Source organism: Ptychodera flava, chromosome 8 (genome assembly GCF_041260155.1).
Source record: "Ptychodera flava strain L36383 chromosome 8, AS_Pfla_20210202, whole genome shotgun sequence".
In the NCBI taxonomy this organism is placed as follows: Eukaryota; Metazoa; Hemichordata; class Enteropneusta; family Ptychoderidae; genus Ptychodera; species Ptychodera flava.
In genome coordinates this window covers 39,615,268-39,642,809 of record NC_091935.1, presented here as the reverse complement: position 1 = coordinate 39,642,809, position 27,542 = coordinate 39,615,268, and the positions used below count along the sequence as shown (strand labels likewise).

The window sequence follows — 27,542 nt, the reverse complement described above, 5'->3', positions numbered from 1 at the left end:
TTACCATCGTAACATTATAGAATTGACATATGTGTGCACTTAACCAACCTGATCATGCAATTGCACAATGTGGTTGTGAACGTCTTCTATTAAATGTTGATACTTGACCAATGGTTTTGTTAGGCAAACTCTCGACGTTAAAACTACTTCACCGTTATCATAAATGACGACAACTTAGCTGTTTTCGATACGTTTCAGTTCGTAGCATTTACATACATGTGTGTCTACTCCAATATATTGTGCTATTCAAATCGTTCAAATCGTATTTGCGGGGTCGTACGCAATCGGTCTGTGTTGAGTCAATTCTGTCGGAGGCACAGTTCCTTGAATGCGGTGTCCCCCAGGGTTCGGTCCTTGGACCAATTCTTTTCAGTTTATACATTGCACCATTAGAGGATATCGTGACCAAGTATGGGCTTAATTGTATGACGTATGCAGATGACACCCAATCTTATATCATTTGTGAGGGCGATCGTGTCCCGATCGATGTTATCGAGTCTTGTGTGGAGAATATCCGAGGGTGGATGAGAGAAAATATGCATGGTTTTCAATGACGGGAAGACAGAGATTTTACATTTCTCATCTAAATTCAAAGGTGTCAGCCCGGTAACTCGCTGTGATGTACAGATTGGTGATGTCACCATACAGCCTTCGAACGCAGTTCGTAATCTTGGTATTACCATGGATACAGTCGGTAGTATGTCGGCCCATGTTGTTAATGTTTGTAGGTCAGCCTCCCATGCGTTGTGGAAGATAGGAAAAATTCGTAACATCTTAGATCAGAGCACTACGTAGGAACTTGTTCACACTTTCATCACGTCTCGTTTCGATTATTGTAACAGTTTGCTTTTTGGCCTGCCAGCTTATGAAATTCAAAAGCTGCAAACGATTCAGAACTCTGCAGCTCGTTTAATTACTAGAACAAGAAAAACAGACCATATCACACCTTGTCTTTACAGATTACATTGGCTTCGAGTTAAACAAAGGATAGAATTCAAAATTCTTATCATCACTCACAAGATACTAAAAGGTCATGCTCCAAAGTATTAAGGTGAATTGCTCACAGTCCGTGACACTCAGCGCACACTTTGCTCTCACTCTAGTGTTGTAAATTTATATCAGCCAATAGGAAACACGGTGTATTACGGTGATAGGGCTTTCTCAATTTGTTGCACCTCGCTTATGGAATTCTCTGTCATTACATATTCGAGCGGTTCAGTCATTCGATGTTTTTAAAAGTAAACTGAAAACTCACCTTTTTACGTCTTTTTATTCATAATTTTTGTAGTTTTTATGATGAATTTTTATAACATGTTGCTATTTTTAACTTTGCTTTTTTACTGTCAGTTTAAAACAATTTTATGTTTCATCCTTCTCTTTGTTGATTTTAAGTGTAAAGCGCATTGAGATTATTTTTAATATAATGCGCTGTATAAGAAATAAAGATTAAGCCTATTCATGCGTCAGTGGCAGAAAATCAATCAAAATACAAACTGTATCACTATTGTGTACATGCGCCTACAATGTACAATTGTGACCTGTTCGAAAAGCGGATCGCATTTCTTTTTGCCCCCAAAAAATAAAAATCGAGTTTAAGATTTTGTGGTGTTCATTAAAGGGGGCTAGGTTTTTTTCGGAAACGTCATACAGAGGGTGGTTCTGGCAATAATCTTCTGCATTCATTTGCCGAACGTTTTATAAGAGCTTGGAACAATTTACACGACTTTGACAAATACGAACAATGCTAATTTCCGCTAGAGCGAGAGCAAAGTTTGTCATCAACGTTCACATTACTTTCTCAGTGATTTTTGTCTCTAACTGAACCATGTATGACGTGCGGTATGGTGTTCCCAAGTATAGGTAACATTTCGTACCGCTACCTGTGCGCAAAATTCGACAAAGTTTAGGAGACATGGGCACCAATCACCTATACCGTTTGCCACCTTGAGTAATCCCGCCTGCAGAATCTGGTTTCCCCGGTCCCATAGTAGTCGTTACAGATGGCTGGTAATACCTGACGTACTTTGGTCAGAATATCCCAAACAAATGACTGAAGCGACTTGCCAATAAGCATTGATAGGCCATCGTGATTAAAACATTAAATCACATTGTTGTAACTTCGTTAGATGCTGAATTTCCGACGTTAAAAATGTCGCTTTTAATGTACTTTCTAATCGGCACAAGATGTTGGCATTGAGACGTAACATAAACCACTTACAATTTCAGGCATTTTAAATCGATTTTTACAAACAGACTCGGACATCGGGTTCGGCAAACAATAATGAAGGTGTGATAACATGTCATTCTGTTTATAAATCGAACAAAACGTTTTCGTTTTCAGATGGGAGTCTGCAAATACGTGCCCTGTATAACGTAAAAGTCAACCCTGGTGAACAGACCTCTATCATCTGTGAAGTTAGCAAGAATCCACCTATATCGTCTGATGACGTGACACTAGTTGATCAGTCTGGATCTGATATCACACAAACAGATCATCATTTCAGCGGGATGTACATTTCCATCAGTAACTATAGCAATGCTATAGTTGATGACGGACTGTCATACACTTGTAGAGTTGGTAACGACTCAAAAGAACTGACAACTTTCGAAATATATGGTAAGGACCACAGGAAATATTATGACGTATTAATTTCTAGCCATCAGAAATATGATACTCAGACAAACACGCATGTGACAATGAACAATTGTTACACAACACAACACTACACGCTTTGACGGTCAGTACAATCATCATTCTCTCGTGCCTGAAACACGGAAGTTTTAAGAATCATTGTTTTCAAAAAAATAGTCGTAACTTTAAGAGTGTATCCGTATTTAATTTCACCTAGCCTATTACAGACGTTTTGAGCTTAGATTATATAAGCTAAATTCACGTTTGTTGAATAAAGTGCCATGTATCTCAAAAGGGAGATAGAGTCGACTTCAAAATGTAACTACCAACAAATATTACACGACGAAGTTTGAGGTCAAGGGGTGCGGGCATCACACACAACCAGCCACAAAGACGCAGTGGCGAGTAGATGAATAATTTATTTATTTGTTTATTTATTTAGTATCTATCTATTTATTCATTTTATTGGTTAATTATTAAATCTTGTGGCTTTTTTTAAAACCGCAATCGTCTTAATAAACGTGGTTTTTTTCTTAAAATTATAAGACTGGGAAACAAAAAGTGACATTTGTTGACTAACTATAACTTTAAAACCTATACGGGAGTAGAAACTTCAATTGTCCCTAGAATATAGTTAAAACAAAGAACATAACATAATCCCTCTACACTGTGTGCTTATTTCAGTCTTACCTGAATTTTTACCGAGCAATCGTCCTGAAATTTCTCCACGAGCAACAACAACAGCTGTCACGTGGGAGAAATGGGAGAAAGGTACCGACCCCGGAGATGGACCTGTTGAGTCTTACAAAGTGTACTTCAAAAAGACAGCAGATAGCGATTGGACGGCAAATCGACATTTCCAGGTAGATGATCCAGATCAGACAAATTACACCACAAACATCACGGGTCTTGACTGGTCTACTAGTTATGATTTTACAGTAACTGTCAAACGACCAGGACCAAGGGGTGAAGGCAGCAAAGACACATACAGTACAGTAAACACACTGTGTGATGGTAAGTGCATTTAATGCGAAAACGACCCAGCTGGATCTTGCAATGAGACTTTTCATTATCTTTATTAATTACAAATCACAGCAATCAAGGTGCAAAAAGGCGATATCATGCAGTAAATTGCATTGTCAGATGACATCATTTTCAAGTAATGTCATATAATCGGAGCTTTCACAACAGTCACATTGCAGTCAATTCTTATCAATGACAAAAATATACCGATTCTATAAAATGCATTTATTCCCGTTTAAATTTTAATATTGGTCCTTTGATGGTTTCTTTAATGTCAGATATTGAAATTCGAATATTTTTGTATAGCTGCTTAGAAAGGTGATGACATATTCCACCTCCACGAATATCAAGTTGTATTTTTCTTTTGTGAAACAATGTCCCATTGTAGTACCTTCAGAGGGACCAACAATCACGGCAACAACATCAAGTCATCCAAATGCTCTGCAAGTTAGCTGGGTGGTGAGTGAAATATATACTATTGTTGGCGAAGTTTAACGTTTTTGGTATTTTGAGTACTTTAAATAAAAACTGAACAGATCTAATGTTGCCTTCTACATTTAGGCAAGAACGATAAATAACAGTTCTGTCCGACTAAAACGATTTTTAGAAACTTGTAACTGAAAATAGAGGTATTAAATTTAAGTAGTCACATCTCACAAGGGATCACTCACACGTTTTAGTCATTGAGATGAATGTAAACTTGACGATGACTTAAATTATTAATTTGTAAAAATATCCAAATTTCCTTGAAAATAGAATGCTCAATTAGTTTTTGGCCCACTCGGTAGGCGTAGCCCACCAAAGTGGGCCAATGACGCTGGTTGGCGTGTGTTAGTCTGTAAGTAATGTCTGAGTGTGTGTGTAATTGTTATGGATTTTGTGTCATCGATTAAAATCCTTCGTCAAATGTCACGTCATTTTGTACACAGAATCTTCAGGTTTTCGACTAGTTCGGATTAGGTTTTGGAGCATTTGGGTTGCACAATTAGGCATAAATTAATTTTTGAAGTAATCGTTTGATTTATATTTACTCATTTATGCTCATTTTCATATCTGGGGAATATCAACTAAATTATGAGTAGGCTACATAACATATTGAACAAAAACAACTTGTATAGTTAATTTATTTGTTTATTTATTTTACTTTATTTTAACAGAATAAGTCCATTCATTTTCTACGCAAATGGTGTTCTATGATCTCCAATGACGTCCTGCGTAAAAAAGCTATGAATATACATAACAAATAAATATAAAATTGACAAGTAGAACATATAATAAAACCAAACTTCAATTATCACACATCAAGTGATCCTACTAGTTCCATCTTTTCAATTACAATAATGCAAAACAACAGCACTTGCAACATAACACAGTCAATATTAAATCTTTACTAAAACATTAAACTCGTCACCTAATTGACTGTGTTTCAAGGTGTTCATGAGTTATCATGACATAATTTGATCATTGCAAATATGTTGTTGTGAAATAAAAGTATAATACTTCATAGACAAAGAACCAACTACCAAAATGTTTTACCATAAGAGGTATTTCCGTTGAACTTACCGACAAAATGAAACCATATTTCTCATGAATTTTCCTGATAGCATTTCTTATTCAAAACATTGTTGCATTTAATGTTTTATCCTTCAAAATATCAACTATTCCCACTTGTCTAACTTAAATCTTACTTAGATTCACAGAAGGCTTCCATACGTTAACTTTGATGAACAGGCCTGTCATTTATACATTTTTCATAGATGATAATTACAAAAAAAACATGTCATCTGAAATCAACTTACGATTTCCCTTTTTTTCCTTCTCATATTTCTGAAGACATTGATGATAAACCCTTATAAAGTGAATATGAATTTAAACTATATAATACTTGCACTGTTAAAAATAATAGTATACTATGCCGTACGATTCAACACGCGTGAGTGTATGCTGAAGTCTTTTCATTCAAGTTTTATACAATAGGTGCCTATGTGGTGATGAACGTTTCTAATGATACATTTTGTAACTCAAACCAATATCTTGCATTAATTGTCTATTTTTCAACTATTGCCGTGTGAGAAACTTAAGTTTTACTTTGATTTTTGATATGCCTTGAAGTCGGGTAAAGCATGCATCTAAGAATATGTTACGTTCATTGCAAGCAGACGCATATACGATGGGAAATAGCGAAATGTTGGGTTCCGAACTAAGATTTTTTCTGTCCAACTCTTTCTCTCACGTCAAACACTCTAAGTGGTTTAATACTAATTATGGAATGAATCATGAAAATATTAAAATGAAGTGGCCTAATTATACTAAAACGACAATATATAATATCTTTTATAAACTTCCTTTTTTTTAGTTTTCAAACAAATCATTTATTCAATATGAAAATTGGCTATTTACAAAAAATGCATAAAAGTATATACATAGATGCATCAAATTGTTAAAATCAATGAAAATCAAAATTACAAAAGCCAGGTATTTTTGAAGATTTCAAGTTGATGACTAAGTTTAAAATAAGAAAATTCAATTTGAAGACGAGATTTAACGAGAGTTTTGAAAATTTCCACATTGATGTAAACGAAGAGACGGTTTGCTTGTTTCGAGAGGAATTTACCGGATTTATGTGGAGGATTTAAAACAAGCCAGTGGCGTCGGATAGTCGTATTCTCATCGCTTAAAAGCTGCTTTGATAAACGTGTAAGATTGTTGAAGAGATCATTATTACAGTTACATTGAAAGAAGGTGTGTAGCAAGGTATCGGTCTCGCCACATAAAACACAATTTGGAGTCGGACAATAGCTCATTTTGAAAAGCAGCATGCCTGTTGCGTATTCACCATGAATTAATCTCTAGTCTCCTTCTTTTGAAGAAAGTAAAGGAGAATAGCAAGCCTTGAAATTTGGAATCACAGAGACAGGGAGTTGTAAAATGCTTCGCCAACACGTGTCGGACGCATTAGGGAGACGTTCTGTTTGGAGAACCTTGATAAGATATTTGTAAATGGCACCTTTCTGAATTTTGTAAAGCGGGTAGTTGATTTCATTAGAATGGTGAAGTTCATAACAGTGATGTATTGGCGTCCTAGTTATCAAATTTCTCCCCTGAGATTGGAGGTGATCGTATTTTTACATTGTGGTGGAATTGCCTTCAAAATGTCATTGTAAATAAGTTTGGCGATGCGACGAGAATGGATATCAATCTTAGAATCGATGTCTGTATCAGTCAACCATGTTTTTGCTGGTGATCAATTAAATTGCCAATCTTTGTGATGCCAGAGTTGATAAAATAATCTATTTTTAATGTCTCCCTCGTGTCTGGGTGAAGGATTTCCTTACTGTAAAACAGAGGCTCTTGAAGGACCTCATCAATGTTTTTAAAATTTGTTTTACGAATTTTTGACAGTGAATACCAGCATGTCAGCAAGTCAGTGTGAAATTTTGGAAAGCAAATGAAAGGGGTACCAATTTCAACTGCAAGAAGATTTTTAGAGTAACAGAGGCTTTGAACTTGACTGAAATAATAATCAACAAAACGGAAAATAGGATGGTCATAGTCGAAATAGAGATATCTTTGAACATTTTCCTTGGCAAAAGAAATCAAGGAGGCGGGACTGAACGTAGGCCACCGTGCCGGCAGGAGGGCAAAGTGAGGAACAACGGTACACAAATTTGCTTGCTAGTAAATTATTGATAATCAAAACTCTCCCACGATACGATATGTTTGGAGCGTGTTGATTCCAGTAGTCAATATCGTTTGAAAGTTTATCAACCAGCTCAGTCCAATTTCTGCTTTCAAAATGCTGGTCGTTACCAAGATACACCCCGGGGCATTTAAGACCTTTGCTATTCCAGGTGGTGTTGAGAGGGCTATCCTTCCTTACCCGCCAACTTCCAACCCAAAGACCCTCCGTCTTACCAATATTTGTCTTAGAGTTTGACGCTTTATTGTAAGTTTTGGGCCAGCGGTTAAGTTTACTAAAATCATCATTATGAGTTATTATAAAATCAACATCATCTGCATACGCGGAGAGAGTACAAGTTGTATGAGACTCTGGTATCATGGTAAGACCTTTGATATCACTTTTAATCCGGATTATTGAGCAAGGGCTCTATGGCAATAATGTGAAGTTGTGCGGAAATTGAACAGCCCTGGCGGATTCCTCGGTTAAAAGAAATAGGGGCAGTGAGGTTGTTATTGACCCGGACTAAACTCTGTGCATTGGTGTATAAAAGTTTAATGTAGTTGATGAAATTTTGGCCGAAACCAAAAGCCTCTAAAGTGTGAAAAAGGTAATCATGATGCACTCTGTCGAATGCCTTTTCTTGATCAAGGGTAATTATTGCGAGAGGAATATTTTCAGCATTAGCAAATTGAAGGCAGTCTCTGAGCATAGCAATATTATCGTGAATTTGTCAACCAGGGACACTGCAGCTTTGATCACTATGAATAATGGTACCAAGAACATAACGAAGCCGGAGGGAGAGGGTCTTGGTGAGTATATTGTAATCGCTGCAAAGAAGACTAACTGGCCGCATAGACCCTAGTTTCTCGAGAGTCTATGCTGGCCACCAGTTTTTTAGTTTTGAATTTTCCCCGGATTTAGGCAAAAGACGTATGACTGTGTTGCCATCGACAATTATCCTCCTCGGGGAATCGCCATGTGAGAGGGTATCGGGATACAGAAACAGCGTAGAGACTCCAAGTCTTCAAAGATAACACCGTTTATTTCTTATAAATGGATGTTACATATTGCCAGATAGTTCCTTCTCTCAAGATGTTGTCCCTTCGTCTGCACTGGTGTTCGTAAAGACACCGTGTATATACAATTCAATGCATACAATCCTTATCTACATACAAATAAAATGCAATCTTTCCCTGACATATTTGGTGCCAAGGTACCTACATGTATCAATCGCCAAGACCATAAACACGAGAACAGTATGTACTTGTTAGATTTCTCACCTAAGGTATAATCATCGCACATAATTAACAAAGTCTGAACCTGTCTGAACCTGATAATTAACCTTTATGCAGAATTGACGTCAGAGTCAATGAACTCTGTAACATTCCCCTTCTTTCTATGAATGCGTCCCGCATGAATTTTCAATTAGAAATAAACGGTAAAATGAAAAGCATACAACCACTAATAAAATAAAGAATAGAAGAAAAATTACATAACTCAAGAAAGTGTGTTAAATAATTCTACACAACAGTAAATATACTTCGTCATAAATATACATGAATAATGAATAATAAGGGCCCTTTCTAACTACAATTTACACAGAATATTTTCATATTTTCTTATGAAGGGTTATATCCCTTCATTATGAAAAGTAAATCTTTCCTTTGTTTCATCTTTTTTCTTTTTATCACTATGTATTACAGAACTATCATTAATATCTCTCTTTTTCGAAACTTGCATTTCTATATCATATCTTGTACAACTTCAGTCACACAAAATTCACCATTATAGGAGGCAGAGTGGGTTTTATCGCCGATTTTTCTATTCAAATTTCAGAGAATGACGGCTTAAACTATTCCCATCCTTTTCACCTCGTGTAGCTCCCATTAGGGGGCGTACTAAATTTAAATAGTCTCAGTTACGTCTTTCTTTTGGTTTCTTTAAGTGGAAGGACTAAATCTCGATACTTTCAGAAGATAAATACAACACTATAAATTCATATTTTGTTAATTTGATCACATTCAGGGCAAACAAATCGAGTCACGCCACTCACAAAGTTCTAACATACTTAGGCCGGCCATACACACCAATCATTCATCTCAGACTAACTGGTGACCACACATTCGTTTCACCTTTATATGTGACCAATTAGCAAATTCGTAAAAAAGACAACAATGCCTTGCCTGTAACTTTCACAGGGTGCTCTCGTAAATACTCTCGTGCGGCATCATTCAAATTATTTTCATCTTCCCACGTATTATGTTTGTGTGAATAGTCCTTCCACTTGACTAAATATTGTAATTTGCCGTTTCTATATCAACCCCTTACAACTTTCTCAACTTCATAATAAGGTGCCTGTTCACTTTCTGAGCCCACTGATCGTGGAGCGTTATTGTCATGGTCACCACCAATTGTTACATATTCGTGAACTGAATGTTCATTGTCATCATCATTGTAAGAATGCACACTCTGACTGGAAGCTGAACTAACATCGTCATCAGGAGAATTCCTGATCTCATCAGCTACTGACGATTGAAACGGAACTTGTAATTCATCTTCAGACTCATCAGAAGTCGACGAATTAAACTCTGATGGACGCAAATAAGCTTTCTTTCTTCAACCTATTTACGTGGATCACCTTACGATAATTCTTATTGCTATTCAAAAGTCGTAACTTAATAGGGGCCCGTCCACTTGTGACAAATTTCTTATTTACTCCTGGCTTAATTGACGGCTTGTACAAATACACTGCATCTCCTATCTTAAACTCTTGAGATTTCTTAATACGGCGATCATAACGCTCTTTCATTTCACACTGATATTTCTCAATATTCTCTCTTGCTAACTGATAGGCTATGTTTCTTTTACTTGCCAGAATTTCAAATGGGTGTCTATATTTCGTGTTCTAACCCTCAACTGGTTGAAATTCTACATCCATAGGGAGGGTAGCCTCCCTTCCGTATAACATGAAAAAGGGAGATAGCCCTGTTGCTTCTTGTGGACTAACTCGATAAGCAAATAACACAGAAGTTATATATCGGTCCCAATCTTTCTGTTTGCTATCTACAAACATTGATAACATGTCAACTAACACACAGTTAAAACGTTCCGTTAATCCGCTGGTCTGAGGTCTATATGGGGAGGACATTTTGCGCTCTATATTAAAATATTTACATGTTTCTTTTACTACCTGAGATAAGAAATTTGATCCCTGATCACTCAACAAAACTCTAGGACTTCCATATGTAGCAATTACTTCATCAAACAATATTCTGGCCACAGTTTCTGCTCTGGCATTTCTCAGAGGGAAGGCTAAGGGAAATTTGGAAAAATAATCAGTAAGCACTAAAATGTATTTATGACCATCATAAGTTCGGGGTAATGGTCCAACGATATCCATTCCTAGTCGATCCCATGGTCCAGAAACTGGAATCGGCAGTAATTTAGCACGGGACGGGGGCACAGCACGTTTCCTAGTATGACAATGGGCGCACGTTTTAACATACATATTAACATCTCGAGGCATTCGCTCCCAAAAGTACCTTTGTCTCAAAACTCCCAGTGTTTTAGTGTAACCAAGATGTCCACCCAGGACACAATCGTGGGCCCTCTTCAACACATAATTCCTCATAGATTTGGGGATAACTACCTGCCTAATACAATCAGTTTTCGTCGTAGCTTTCCCAGTGGGTTTCCAATAGTGATATAGAACTCCGTCAACAATATCATAATTAGGAGCCATATTTACTAATTTCTTAGCTAACTGTTCATTCTCAGGTAGTTCGTTACTCTCCATATAATTTAAAAGGTTAATCAATACGAATCATTTCTCTGTTCCTTTCGTAAGTTTTCTATAACTTCTTTGTCAATTTCATTGTCTGCCTTATCGGTATGGGTTTCCTGATCTGAGAAAGTGTCTTGGCCTGTGGCGTAACCTTTGTTTAAGCTTTCCTGGCTCTCAACAGTCAAACTAGAAATGGTAGGAGGCTGAACTAAGTCTGTATTGACTGCTTTATCAACCAGCTTAGGACTGTGATCAGGTCGATAATTTATTTCAGGAGCATTCTCAAGATCTGTGACGTCGGAAGGAAAACCTTCACACTGACGATATGGTCGCCTTGACAACCCGTCAGCGTTCATGTGTTTCTTTCCAGGCCTGTAAATAATCTCATAATCATATTGTTGCAATGTCATTATCCAACGACCAATTCGACCTTTTGGTATCTTTTGTTTAAACATGAAAGTTAGATTGGAATGATCAGTTACAATAACAATGTGATTGCTCCTTACATATGGATCGCAGTATCTTATAGCATGTATAACGGCAAGGGCCTCTAGCTCTGTGATAGAATAATTCCGTTCATGACAGTTTAAACTCCGTCCGCCATACAAAATTACACGCTCGACGCCATCTTGCTGTTGTGCCAAAACAAATCCAAGGGCATAAGTCGAACAATCAGTATACAAAATAAATTCTTTACTCATATCAGGGTACCCCAAAATTGGTGCTTCGCATAGTATCTGTTTCAATTTCTCAAATGCCTCCTCGCATTTATCAGTCCACTCAAATGTGACATCCTTTCCCATAATTTGTGTAAAGGCCTTGCTATTATTGTAAAAATTCTTAATAAACTTCCGATAGTAATTTGCCATTCCCAAAAATGACTTTAATTGTGTCACTGTGTGAGGGCGGGGATAATTCTTTACAGCTTCTACTTTACTTTGATCAACCGAAATTCCATCTTGACTTATGATATGTCCTAAAAATTTAATACTACGCTTCATAATTGACACTTGCTAGGCTTCAATTTTAATCCTGCTTCACGTCATCTCGTCAAAATGGTGTCAATGTGTTGTAGGTGGTCTTCGAAGGTGTTACTAAAAATAATGATGTCGTCAATATAACACAAAACATACTGCCAATTGATGTTACGTAGGACATATTGCATGGTGCGTTGAAAACAACTAGGACTATTTCTCAACCTTGAGCCAGCCTCCGATATAGATATAACCCTTGATGTGTGACAAAAGCTGTCTTTGGCCTACTTTCTTCATCCAATTCTAACTGAAAAAAGCCAGATTGCAAATCTAAAGTCGAGAAATACTTGGGATTGTTTTTACCAAGCATTTCTAAAGATTCATCTGTTCTTGGCAAGGGAAAGGAATCAGGTATAGTTAATCCGTTCAAAAGCCTAAAGTCCGTGCAGAATCTAGCTGAAAGAATGATGATCTGATTTCGCAACTAAAACCACCGGACTTGAAAAAGGAGAAGTAGATGGTTCGATAATACCTTGTTCTAATAAGTTGTCAATTTGTCGTTCTATTTCCTGCCTTTTATCAGGGGTCACTCTGTAAGGGGCGCGACGAAACGGAACAGAACCCTCTTGCAATTGAATCTTATGCTTAATCAAATCACAGTGACCCAGTTTACCACTAGAATCAACAAAAGCATCGGCATTACGCAGTAAATATCTTTAAGTTGATTACGTTGATTATCAGTTATGTCTAACTCATCAAGTTTCAATTGACCAAGCAAGTAATCTCTCTCATATAGTGATTGACTGTGACTGCTAGCAACGTTATTAATCATGGGTTCAACCAGTGGAATAATTTCACTTGAGAAATGAAGTGGTGAAAATGCTCCGACAATACTATTTTTCTTGATCTTAACATCTGTATCTAATGTATTCAAAATTCTCATTGCATTGATTTCTTATTCGAATACACCAAACCACTAGCTACTAAACACCAGGCGTCAGTCGGTCCGTTTATCACAAAGACACCCTAACACTCCATTTGCATACTTATACGGCACCTTTACGGGAATTATCATTTCACGCCCTTGGGGAATTATCATATCGACAGTAGTTCTCAATGGTACATCAGATTGTAACTTAACACTATTTGCAGTAAAATCAATGACAGCTCTATAACGCTTCAAAAAATCAAGTCCCAAAATTAAATCATGAGTGAGAATATCAACTAAGTTAACATTCAACATTACACGCTTATTTCCAACATAAGCAGGTATCTTCATAAACCCAACAACATTCAATTTTCCCTTCCCCGCTGTTTGTACACAACTATATTTTGATGTCAAAATCGGATATTTCCGTAACTCAGGAATTAAATCTAATAATCGCATGGGAGCCACTGTAATACTAGCCCCTGTATCAATCAAAGAATTTACCTTTCTGTTACAGATAGACACAGGAATTAAATTTTCTTCAAAAGTATTATCTTTCCCGAGGAACAATCTGTATGGAAAATTTTACGAGTTTCACCTTCAGTAAATGACATCCCACAAACAGCTGGCTTAGTAAATTTGCCCTGGTGAAACCCTACAAACTTCTTAACACATTGACGGGCTATATGCCCTGGTTTCCCACAATTATAACATATCCTACTATCGAAATAGTCTCTTGAATTTCTAAAACATTTCGAAATATTATGTAAAATACCTTGACGGCGATTAGACCGTATTGCTTTGCTGTCAGCCTTTCTTCTTCCATATTTCTGTACTTTCCGTTGTCTCTAATGCCTGTCTGTTGTGAGTCATTTTGACGCGATTGTTCATGCAAGTTTCGATTCAATGTCCGACATTTCTTTCACAAGTTCTTTCAATTGTCCGATTCTTTCTTTGATCTCCTCCGTTAACTCTGCTGACTCCTCCTCTGGCTCCTGTTGCAGTTTGTTGACAACTTCGGCCGTCTTCGCGTGTTCATAGGCACTTGTAAAATCGGTGGGATTCATTCCTGCGACGAATGCTTGTAGTGGAGGTTTCAGTCCATTCATAAAGTACGACAAAATTTCTTTGTCGGTTTTCCTAGCTTCTTTCTCTGCCTTCAGCTGTAACAGTGATGCGTATTGGTCGACTGTCTGGTTAGACTGCTGTTTCAATTGAAAAGCATTTTATCGTACAACCATGTAGACCACGGACTATATCAAATCGCTCAAGGAAAGTCTCTCCTAAGATTTCCATGTCAGCCCGTCGATCGCCAGGTAAATTCCGAAACCACCTCTCGGCTTCATCTGATAAGTAAAGGCCAAAGCCTTTGAGTCTTTTTTCATCTGACCAGCATCGAAGTATATCGCTGCCACCATCGAAGCGCGTTCTCATTTTCGAGACCGTGGAAAATGCCCGTCCTAAACAATCGCCGTTTCCAGAGACGATGTCCTGTAACTCTGCCAACCTGGCCGTGACATCGCGCTGCCATTCAGCCACATTTATACCTTCGTTCTCGGCTGCATCCATCGTGCTGTACGTATTTTTCGTTCGGTGTTAACTTTTCCAACTGGAGCTTGCTCTGTATGTTCGGATTCTGCCACCATGTGTTGCCATCGACAATTATCCTCCTCGGGGAATCGCCATGCGAGAGGGTATCGGGATACAGAAACAGCGTAGAGACTCCAAGTCTTCAAAGATAACACCGTTTATTTCTTATAAATGGATGCTACATATTGCCAGATAGTTCCTTCTCTCAAGATGTTGTCCCTTCGTCTGCACTGGTGTTCGTAAAGACACCGTGTATATACAATTCAATGCATACAATCCTTATCTACATACAAATAAAATGCAATCTTTCCCTGACGTATTTGGTGCCAAGGTACCTACATGTATCAATCGCCAAGACCATAAACACGAGAACAGTATGTACTTGTTAGATTTCTCACCTAAGGTATAATCATCGCACATAATTAACAAAGTCTGAACCTGTCTGAACCTGATAATTAACCTTTATGCAGAATTGACGTCAGAGTCAATGAACTCTGTAACAGACGTATGACTGCTCTTCTACAAGACAATGGCAGTTCCCCATCGCTAACGGATTTGAGGAAAACTTCATGAACGTCTCTACCAATTACTGACCAGGAAGTCTTGTAAAATTCGTTTGGTAAGCCATCAATCCCAGGAGAGCGACCATGAGGGAGGTTTTTAACCGTATTTATGAGTTCGTCATAAGTGATTGGATAATCTAAAACATCTTTGTCTGTCTTAATAAGTTGTGGCAAACTATCGTATCGTGCAGGAGTTTTTCAGAGTTCTTATCAATCGGGTCCGGGGAATACAGATCTTGATAAAACGAATACGTAAGGTTTCTAATTTCCTTTTGATCTTCAGTAAGTGAACCTTCGTCCGGCTATAGATGGATAATAGGCTTTTTTCCCAATTTTGATTTCGATATCACGGACAAAATATTGGGAGTATCATTCGTACTGATATGTCTGTTTGGCGCGAATGACCGCCCCTTTAGTGTCATGGTCAAGAATTTCCTTAAGAAGGTCTTTCTTAGCTTTATAAATAGCATGGACGGACGGGTCTTGGAAGAGGGAGTTTTCTAACTGGCGAATTTCTTTTTCAAGGTCGTGTTTCAAAATATTCTTTCCGTATTTTTGTGATAACAATATTGCTGAATCAGCTGCTTGACTTTGTTTTTTCCTATATCCCACCAATGTTGAATCTTACGATAATTGGATTTCTTTTGACGCCAATTTCCCCAGAACAAGGAAATAAGGTCAACATAATCATTATCATTTAAAATATCTGGGTTCGTATGCCACACTGGATTATGGCGATTAGCGTATTTCTGAGAAAGAAATATTTTCACGGCAGAGTGATCAGCAAAACAGATAGAAGAATTAATGATATTGCAGCAGTTTATAAGATTTGCAGAATGCTTTTTAATATAAATTCCGTCAAGCCTGGCATAATTGTGATCGCGGGACCAAGTGAAATTATGACTTCCAAGGGAAATGTTTTGATTACGCCACGCATCAACTAATTCAAAACGATGAATAATTTTGTTGAGGAGTTGTGAAGAACGAGGGTCGGGCTCTCTACCAGAACGGTCAATATCAGAATCAATAGTGCAATTGAAGTCTCCTCCCAAGAAAATCGGGTTACTGTTAAGGGAATCAAGATGTGTTTTAAGTATTTTAAAACACTGGAAACGTTCTGTAGAATTCGAGGGGGCACAAACATTGATTACATGCACTGGTTTATCATTGATAAGCACGTGTTCGTGAAGGAGATAACCATTCATTGATTCTTTCGTGTCAATGATGTCAATTTTCTGTTTGGGTGAGAACGGAATCGCAACTCCTCCAGTTAAGGGTTTGGATTTACGATATTTATTGAAAGCCGTGATTAAAAGTTTAAAGTGGCACTCCCACTTGGTAAAATTTTTAAAACACATTTTTCTAATGCCAACGGTCGATATTTGACGTGGCGACTGCGCGCTGATCGCGAGATAGCGATAAAAACATGCCACTTCCCCCGAGCGTATTTTTTACATCCCAAAGTTTTACGATCGTTTCTGATTATGACCCGAAATCCCCCGAAGGTTTGTTGTTGCGCTGATTGACGATATTCTAGGGAGTCCATAATAAGTTTGAACGACGCAATTAATTTACCTCCCACTGTGAAGACTTTATATACAGCATTATGCCTTTACCTTAGGTAAGTTTTTTCAAAACTCCTCTTTAGTTTTTGTCGTTTTCATTATTCTCAATCAGTTTTATTACATTTTTAACCAATACCATATAGATATCAGTTTTTACGTGTAAAATATTAGCCGCCTCTGATGACTACATTTTGTCGTCTGTCACACAGTTACGCGAGGTTCGATCCACAGCGGCCAGCGCGTGGTATGCGTCTATGCATACCACGCGGCCGCCGCTATGTATCAACAGCACCAGCCGCACGTAACTTTGTTATTCACCTATGCGAATTCTGGTGGAATCAGCAAAAACTGTTTTTCGTTTTTTCGCCAAGTCAGTAAGACTCAGCTTTTTCCCACGGGGCATGGCCGATCACCGACGCGAGTGGTAACAATGGTGTTCAGCGAAGACTCGTACTCCATAGCTTAGCTGACAATGGCCCCAGTGCCGAACGTTCGATGTTCGGAAGCTGAATTTAGGTGGGCCACCGGAATTCAAACTTTTACTTTTTTGAGGACATTTTTTTATTGATATCTCGCGATCCGCGCGCAGTCGCCACGTCAAATATCGATCGTTGGCATTAAAAAATGTGTTTTAAAAATGTTACCAAGTGGGAGTGCCACTTTAAGATCCGGACAAAACTCGATGCATCTGGTAATTATTTTCTTTGAGTGAAGAGTATCCTCAAGGAACTCTTCAATTGATTGAAAGGACGGTAACTGACGGTTATTTTCAAAGGTCTGGGAAATATCATTTTGTTTTTTGTTTTTTTGTTTTATTTTATTTTACATATTTTCTACTTACTCGTAATGTATTTATTTAGTTATATATTTATTTATTTATGTAGTTGTTCTTATTTACTTAGTTACTTAGCACTTTCAAGTCTACTTTTACACAATTTTTTTTGTTTTGTTGTATACACTGCAAGATCCGAGGTGCAAACTTTTTATAGACTACCCCCTCGCTACGTATTTAAGTGTTGCGAGTGTAGCGAAGGCTAGGAAAAGAAGTCTAATTACAGAGAAATATATCAATGCGCAGCCTGTTTAAGATGGGACTATTTTCACATAGGGTGTCTTGTATGGAACAGTTCGATCTTCCCATCGATTTACATATCGTGAATAATTATTCCTTTCATAAGAGAAAGAAAGTTTAGAGTAGTAAAAGAGAGAGGGTCACCGGAACTTTGTTTAAAGGACCAGAAACCCCTACGAATAATATAAAAACTATACTAGGGTACGTTGGCGATGGATGAAAGCTTAAACATGATAAGTTTCAAGATATGTTGAGGTGATGTATGTATATATTCAGTATGGAATACAGCAGTAAAGTTGTAAAAGAGCAGTCGCGTCATTACTCGCCAGAAAGATACCAATTTTGTAGCGTAGTTAAGAACGTGTAGCAAAGTGTAACCAGGTCTAGGAGTAAAATTTTGTGAAAATTGGAGAAGGGGTGTAGCGAGCGTAACGAAGTGTAGCGAGGTGTAAGGGGCTGTAAGATGGTCACTTTTTACTCGCCAGAGAGACACCAATCTTGTAGCGTAGTTAAGAACATGTAGCGAGGTGTAACCAAGTCTAGGAGTAAAATTTTGTGAAAATTGGAGAAGGGGGTGTAGCGAGCGTAACGAAGTGTAGCGAGGTGTAAGGGGCTGTAAGATGGTCACTTTTTACTCGCCAGAGAGACACCAATCTTGTAGCGTAGTTAAGAACATGTAGCGAGGTGTAACCAAGTCTAGGAGTAAAATTTTGTGAAAATTGGAGAAGGGTGTGTAGCGAGCGTAACGAAGTGTAGCGAGGTGTAAGGGGCTGTAAGATGGTCACTTTTTACTCGCCAGAGAGACACCAATCTTGTAGCGTAGTTAAGAACATGTAGCGAGGTGTAACCAAGTCTAGGAGTAAAATTTTGTGAAAATTGGAGAAGGGGGTGTAGCGAACGTAACGAAGTGTAGCGAGGTGTAAGGGGCTGTAAGATGGTCACTTTTTAGCAAAGTTTAACCAAGTGTGGAGAATTTAATTTTCTTGAAAATTGGAGGGAGAGGGGTTAAAGAATGTAGCTGCGTTTGCATGATGTTAATTCAAGTAATACAACAAAAAGTTACAGAGTGTTGTTAAAAATGTTTACAAAATTACTCGAACATATTTAATTTGAAAATTGTCACTTGTATAGTGCCCTGTAGCCTCTATATAGAACCTTTTTTAGATTATTCAAATAACAGAAAATTCCCCAAAACGTCATTCTTTCTTCTTCGATCAAAACCCTCGATCCTAGGTAAATTCTGTAACCTTCGTACGGAGCTATTTAACCTCGCGAAGGCATGGCACTGTGAAGCTCACCGAGCACTCGCACATGCGTAATTATTAACAAAACACTTCATATAGTACGCAAATACAAACACAGCAACTAACTTATACATCGGTAAATTGTGAAACAGATAGCCTTCCGACAGTAAGTGCATAAATTGGTTCTTAAGTATCGATGCCCTTATATTATCAGGAAGAGCATTTTCAATAAGGCATATTTTTGTCAGAAAACACTGATAGTTTCATCAAAATTTGTGACATAGAGCAGCTTTTGAAAAGATATTATTGTATTATTGCTCTGTGACAGTGATTAACTTGAAGAGGATAAAATCATCAAAGTAAACCGCGTATTTAAAGAAATGGCATCTTTATCAAGAACAACAAGTGGAACTGAATTAAAGCGCAGTGGTCGTCGCACTGCGCATGCTCCTGAGGGGTTCCCCCCCCCCCCCCCCCCCCCCCCGTTGACAACATATCCGAGAATGCCGCATGAGGTTACGGGTTGATTGGTATGTTTGCGATATTGTCGATAATATGGCGGCTGATTTGTCACAAGCATACCACCTTTCCAAATCTAACACGCAATAAAAGGTCAATTAATCTAAGTTAAATATCTTCTGAATATTGAACAGTAATTACACGCTGGATTGAGATCACATTTGATCATGATTTCCTTGAATCAGTTGAATGGGCCTCGCTCGAGCCATGGAGCTGAGTAAACGTCAACGCGGTGACCTTCTCCATTATCGAAGCAACAACACCTCCCTTGTGCTGCTCTGGCTTGCCGATCATGGTCTTGAGTGTAATTTTTGTGTTTAGGCATTGTGCTTGTTCCTGGTCTTCATATATATACAGTGTTGATCATTTTAGTGATGTATTTTTACCGTGCTGTACATAGCATTGTGTACAACCAGCGTGACCGCGTGATCAAACCCATTTGTTCACTGTGACTGCGTGCAGTAAACTCGGCGACATAATGTGCAGAGTCTCTCAATGTTCGTAGCCTTACATGAGTTTATAGATAGAAATACACCACTGAAGTTCGTTTCCGATCTTAATATTTTACTAGCGCATGATGTTGAGTCTTACAAAGGCGTTAACAAAGTGAGGGACCGCCCCATCTCACTCCAATTGAAGTTGGCAAGACTTATGTTTACAAACATTTATGTTTATCAACAAAAAAATCGCGCACGGGCAGCGCGACGACCACTGCGCTTTAAATTTCCTAAATACCACTCATACGTCATGATCGGCTCTCCAATATATATTTCATTTGCAATTTACTCAAACAATGACAATGAGAATGCAACATCGACGATGGACAGAGAGACAGACACTGAACAAATTAGGAAAATACATGTACAGCTGTTTTGCAGTAAAACAACGAAAACATCAAGAAGCCTCAGATCAGAGTGCCGTGCACCAAAAGATGAAACTTCTCTATAAAATCATAAACATTGCGGAAGGTGGTACACGGATCGGTATTAGCTGTTCAGTGTTTCCTTACCTGCTCAGTGTCTGTTTTCTCTGAAACAACAGCACTCAATAGCTTGAAATTTAATTTTAAAGTGTACATGCAGGTTTGGTCTATGACAGTTTTTCTGAGATATTAATGTTATGGCTCAAGAAATATGAAATTGAGTTCGAACAAGAAAAGAATTAATAAAAAAAGCCACAAGATTTGTTTACATTTTCCCAAAATATAGCCTTACTGGGTGGCAAACCTAAGTTGTTTAAGGAAAAGCCAAGTTGATCAATTGGTATACAAATAAACGTAGGGAGTGATCGCTCTATGACTTTAAAATTTTGTCATTTGTTTTTATGTTGTTGTTGTGCTAGTTTGCTGAACCAAGTTGATGACATAACTAATAGGCAATTGTACAAACATAATCCTAATAGTAATAAAAAATTCTAAAATAAGAAAGTATTTTCGCTGTAGTCTTAATGTCGTATGAGCAAACTGTCGTTGCAAACAGCATTTTCATCTTTTGGTGTCCTAAAATTTAGTTTGATCCTGAAAGGGGCTGAAAACATACTCAATTCCGTACAACTTGAAATTATAAAGGTGGGTTGACCATGTCAAATGAGGGAATGGAAGGGATAGGAACAGGAATACCCGTGGTGTGCCGAATATGACTCCGTTCTACGACTAGGGCGATGTTCGGCCTCTGAAATAAACCATTTCATAAACAGATTGAAATATATGTGAGATGACAGCTTTCACACCTCGGGTAGCATTCATTGATTAACCGATCGACCGGTAAGTTATATGGTTGACCAGCTTCTTTGATAATGAGTCATGCTGTCGAGCGTCTGCAATGTCGCATTTGTCGTAGAAAAGGCGATATAATCTATACAAATAGAATTAGAAATTAGGCTAATCATCAATTTTCAAACGTTTCTTCACGTTGATGAAGCGCGCTTTGGCCCTTTTCGAAATGAACAAGTTTTCAACGCCGGTGAAACTTTGAGAAATTGGTAAAAACTCTTGTGAAGATGGTACTTTGCGGACAGTCAGTATTTTCATATACAAATGTCATTGTAAATGATAGTTATCTTAGAAAAGTGCCTATTTTCATTGATGTTAGATAACTTTGTGTGATGCCGATCACCTTTCAAAACTGCAGGTGGGACCTTATTTCCAATTTGCCATTTTCCGACTTCCTATTTGAGTTTAGGCGTGGTCTATGCTAAGAAGAGGCGGAGCACGAGACGAGTTATCATGACAACTAGATTGATGTCTAAGCATTCCCGCGAATATTACGATTAAGCTAATCACAATTTCATGAATGTTTCACTGTACATTCCTGGCTCTTCGACACCTAATTATGAATCAGCCTATTCCCGACAGTGTACATATTTGGAAGTATATCCGATATAAATGAAAGGATTGACATGATTGAATTGTTCATTTTCGCCACCGGTATGCTCATGCAACTTCTCCGGTGCAAAATTAATATATGAAGTTGATCAACGGGCCGCGGTCTATCATTTCGTTAAAATACTAGCGCTCCTTTCGTACCCTATTACTGTGATGAGGGAACTAATAAATTGTACATATTTTAGAAATATATTTTTACTATAACCCAAATGGATTCGAACCCCCACACACTCACGGCAACATCGCCTAGCTGCTAGGCCTCACACAAAACCAGTCGGCTACCGTTTCCAAGAACATTAATTTAAATAATTTTATTCGGCCACAGGAAGTTTTCCTATCTTGAAATGCCATGACGGTCAAGATATTTAACATCGGGACTGTAAAGATGTTCACCTTGACTGAGTTCCTGCTGCTCCTCCCGGTTTACGTTGAACCGTTGGCTGTCGAAATTGAGATGCCAACACTCCGCTGTTATCATCTACTGAGCGGTAATATCCACCAAAAAATCAAGTCTGCGAAAGTTGAAACATTATTGACTTGCGGGAGGTCAGACTTGTAGTCAAAACGGATGACACCACACTAGATCCAAGCACACCTGATAGCCACCACTCTGGTTGATATTATTAGTGATATATGTCAACGTCACTGTTTGGTTCAATCTGATTGGCTGTTTCGAGGTGTCCATTATTTACGTTCCGAGGGAATTCCCAATAGACCACGCCTAAACTCTAATAGAATTTAGGATATGGTTGACTTTTGGAAAGTAAGAAAATAATCAGGTGTTAGCTAAGCAGCATTTTGAAAAAGATATGATTTTCAATATTGAATGAAGTTTTCCAAGCAAAATTCTGATTTGCCGCAATGTACCATCCTCCCTATTTCTCACACTTTAACTTGTGGCAAAATTTAATATATTTAGAAAAAGGCTGAAATGCTCTTCATCTGCTCGCCTAAAATATTTTAAATCAATTTTGATAATTACCCTTCATTTTATTTTTTTAATTGAATAGCTACATTAGAAAATGAACTGACTGCAAAGTTCCACGGATTCGATACTCGGCGCGCTTGCCCTTTTTCTTTCTTTCGTTTAACACAATACACAGTAAACCGGCCGTTACAATTTCCATTTGCACTTTTAAATGGTTTTCAAACCTATACACTCAGAGTCTAGTCTTGCGTTTAGCCGAGCGTCGTCAGTGGGTTAGAAAAACGAAGTATGGTCTCCGTTCTTTCGAGTTGACAAGCAACCTTGCTATTTTACTTGTACAATAAAACGGCTTTTGTTCCGTTTTTTCATGTAAGATTTACACCCTCAGATACGCATTGTGTGTAAGGGATAAGGCGAATATAATATTTCGTTTCTTGCGTTATTCAAGTTGGAGGATATAGCCCCAATGTTTTCGCCCATAAAGCGTCAATGTTTCTGTAACGTTGGCTCAAGCAACGAGTTTTCATTCATCTGTTCAACTGTCAGGACTCAATGGGTTTATTTATAGAATGAAATGCGTCTATTTCCTTTCATGGAACCTCACTTGAGATTATTCTTTTTACAGAAGAGGAATAGGAGAAAGATGGAATAATGGAACTTTTAATTTCCTACTGTACTTACTTATTGTTGTACTATTACAGTATGGGAAATAAACGACTGTTATACAAACTTGAGAAGAGAGCTGGGAGGGTTATATTGGTAGTACATGTTACGGTTTCTTCTCGCTTCCTTCTTTCACGTCAATGGGCTATGTATGGATTTACTTATTAATTATTTTGTCGCTGTTCAGACATTTGAAATAATGAATGATTTTTCACGTGATTATTTACAGTTTCCACGTTTTTAGATGTATCACTTCAATACTCGGAGTTCTGGCAACGCTGATTTGTACATTCCAACTTTTCAGACAGCAGCAAGATATGTAGTTTGTATAACGTACTTCTACAATCGGATATAGTATTCCTTCATCTATATAGGAATACCGAAAGTTTGCCACAGTTCAAAGCGCAGTTACGTAGTTTTTTAAATGATAAGTTTAAGAAAAAAGGCTTCGATTAGATTTCATTTGTTATTGTTAACTTTCGTATTTATATTAAATAAAGTCAAATTTTGTATTTTCCTTATCTTTGCACTCGGAAGTCTCTGATGTAAATTATGATTTCAAATGGCAGAAAATGTAAAATATGTAAACTATTTACAACCTTGATACACATAAACATCGATCTCGTCATTCATCCCTGGAGAGAGAGAGAGAGAGAGAGAGAGAGAGAGAGAGAGAGAGAGAGAGAGAATCGAAAAACCTATGGAATATACTTCTTGGAGACCAAACCTGCTAAAATCACCTTCAGCTTTGCTATTTCAATACCAAATACAGTTTTAAATTACCATATAAAATGCTTACTAAATAACCACATTGTATACTCTATGTTCCTGAAGGTATAAAATAAGAACAAGTTTTTTCACAGTATTTATTAATTTTATTCACGTCATCACAATCTGAATATATAATGGTACTGCACTCAATGGAACTTTCATGCCAAATTTCAACCAGCATCGGAAGTGATTGTTGTAGGGATATTTTTACCAAGATCGACAAAGAAAAATAATAAAAATATCAGAATTGTTTATCTCATTCTAACATGCAATGTATGTATGAGAACATTTGTAGGGATTTGCAAACCTAATTTCCAATCAATACAACGAACTATTTCTGTATTTTTTCCCGTCAAAAATTCCGAAAAAAACTTCACAAAAACACAAAATTGAAGATATTTCTCTGAAGCTAGAGCCTCTTATGTTATATAGAGAACTTTTTGTGACATATGTGTTGATGGAGGAGGACATCTTTGACAACCATTGCAGGCTAGCCTGACCAAAAATAGCAAAAATAGCTGCAAAAATACTTGATTACATATGTCATCATAATTTTGACATATTAAATTAAGATCATCCATGGGAATATGTCTACTGAATATCAAAGTTATCAGACGAGTACTTTTTGAGAAACAATTATTTAAACCAAAAATGACAAAAATTTTCCCCAAAATACAAAATTGTGGATATCATCAGACTTTCAATACATCACATTTCGATAAAGCTTATGAACCATTATACCAAATATCAAAGATATCATATGAGTAGTTTTTTGACCCAAAATTTGGAGAAAATCCCCGAATATTACCAACAAGAGAATTTCACTACAATTTTGATAAACTTGACTATAGTCATCCCATGGAACATGGATACAACTTTCAAAGCAATCGGACAAGCCGTCTCAGGGAAAATTTTTTGACTAAACACTGAAAAAAAACAAGTCATTGACAATGACATAGTCCCCACTTGTAAAAGGAGTATTAGTCTTGATGGGGCAGGGGAATGGGGTCATTAAGAAGTATCACTGTGGTGTATATGCTGAGATCTAGTGGCACATAGGTCTATGTCGTTGTTCCAATTTGAAACACATGAGGCATGTCTAAGTTGTGGTTCTAAATCGGGAAAAAGATAAGACCTCTAGCTGTATTGGCCAGCCAAGAAATACATATGTGCATAATAAATGAGGTACAAGATGTGACATCTGAAGGTCTAACATCCTATCAAAATTGGAGGGTATAGAACTTGCAGTTACTGAGTTATGCATATATATATATATATATATATATATATATATATATATATATATATATATATATATATATATATATATATATATATATATTTATATATTTATATATATATATTTATATGTGTGTGTGTGTGTGTGTGTATGTATAACCAAGGTCAAAGGTCATCGAGGTCACGTGACATTTTCAAAAAAAATTGTATTGCTAATTAATCCCTACATAACAAAAATCAGACCTCTAGCTCTATTCACTTGCCCAAAATTAGATATGTGCATAATTAATGAGGTACAGTATGTGCCGTCATAAGGTCTCCCATCATACCAAATATGAAGGGTGTACCATTTGTGGTTACTGAGTTATGGACAAATATGTATATTTGAGGTCAAAGGTCATTCAGGTCACATGACATTTTGTCAAAAAATTGTATTGCTAAGTTATCCCTTTTACCAAAAATCAGACATCAAGCTCTATTGGCTCGCTCAAAATTAGATATGCGCATAATTAATGAGGTACAATATGTGGCGTCATAAGGTGTCCCATCACACCATATATGAAGGGTGTAGCACTTGTGGTTACTGAGTTATTGACAAATATGTATATTTGAGGTCAAAGTTCACGGAGGTCACGTGACATTTCATCAAAATATCTGAGATATCGGCGTGAACGGATGGTCGAACAGACGGACGAACGGAGGGACATGACCCAATCTATAAGCCCCCTGGACTTCATCCGGGGGACTAAAAACTGTGTAACTGCATCATTTTTGCAATATGAATACGATGAGAAACTGATCTTTTTATTTTTCTTGGCCTTATACATGGGAGTCTATGTAGAACTGCCTTATACACGGGAGCCTATGGAGAGCTGCCTTATACATGGGAGTCTATGGAGTTGTAAACTAAAAAGTCCTCTAACACGGCCAAAAATGATTGCATTGTGAAACAAATCGACGTGCATCTGTATGGGGTAGGGTACTGTCCTTGTGCAAAGTTTGAAAGAAATTGACCACGGCATGTCTGAGATATCTGCGTTAACGGACGGACACACAGATGCACGGACGGACGTACTGACAGACTGACAGACAGACATGACCCAATCTATAAGTCCCTACCGACAAACTAATAACCCCAAAAATGCAAACATACATGTTTCACCTCAATTTGTACACTCCTTACTCTGTAACTTACTTAGTATACCTAAAGGAACCTGCGTACACCACGTTTCAACCCAATATGACCTAAGGTTACAGAGTTTTAGCAAGCTGCCGCATTTTTCCTTTATTCCCCTAATTTGCATATTTTTGGCACTGACATTTGAACATGTTCTCAACTACACCCCTTGGTGCACCTGTACGTGAAATGCTAAGATGGTAGGTGCTGCGGTTTAGGAGTTTCTAATCTTAATTGACATACATACACACACACACACACACACACACACACGCACACACACACGCACACAAACACACATACAGACAGACATACATACATACACAGATATGCAAATGAACTGATTCATCTTTATAAGATAGCCTCTCATTGATTTTATATATATACCAAATGTGAGGTAAAAATCACAGGATCAAAAGCCAAATTTAACATTCTTTATGCAATTGCATAAATTTGCATAAAGTTGGTCAGCTCCTTTACGCACCTTTATGCAGTGCATAAAGGTGTGTAAACATGGTGTCAGTGGTGGTGCCTATATGCATCTTTATGCACTTGTATAAAAGGGTTTAATGGCTCACTAAAATTATGCACCTTTATGCAATCAAATAAAGTTGCATAATTTTACGTATGAGGTAAAGATTGTAAAACAACACTGAGGATGACAATTTACAGTCTCTACAAATTGGAAAGGACTATATGTGTTAAAGAATAGCTGGATGTATAGTGAGAAACATCTAGTCACTTCCCTGAGCTCACATTTCTAACGTTCACTCTACCCATCTGGAAACCATCTTGAAGGGCTTAG

The 27,542-nt window shown here is 37.5% G+C and overlaps 1 protein-coding gene across 1 annotated transcript in view; it reads left to right on the top strand.

Moving 5' to 3' along the window:
- Nucleotides 1-27,542, top strand: part of LOC139139321 (angiopoietin-1 receptor-like) — a 109,361-nt gene that overhangs the window by 30,362 nt on the left and 51,457 nt on the right. The window contains exons 8-10 of the mRNA XM_070708199.1: nt 2,342-2,617; nt 3,317-3,646; nt 4,044-4,114. Coding sequence (XP_070564300.1) covers nt 2,342-2,617; nt 3,317-3,646; nt 4,044-4,114 — 677 coding nt within the window. The remainder of the gene's footprint in view (nt 1-2,341; nt 2,618-3,316; nt 3,647-4,043; nt 4,115-27,542) is intronic.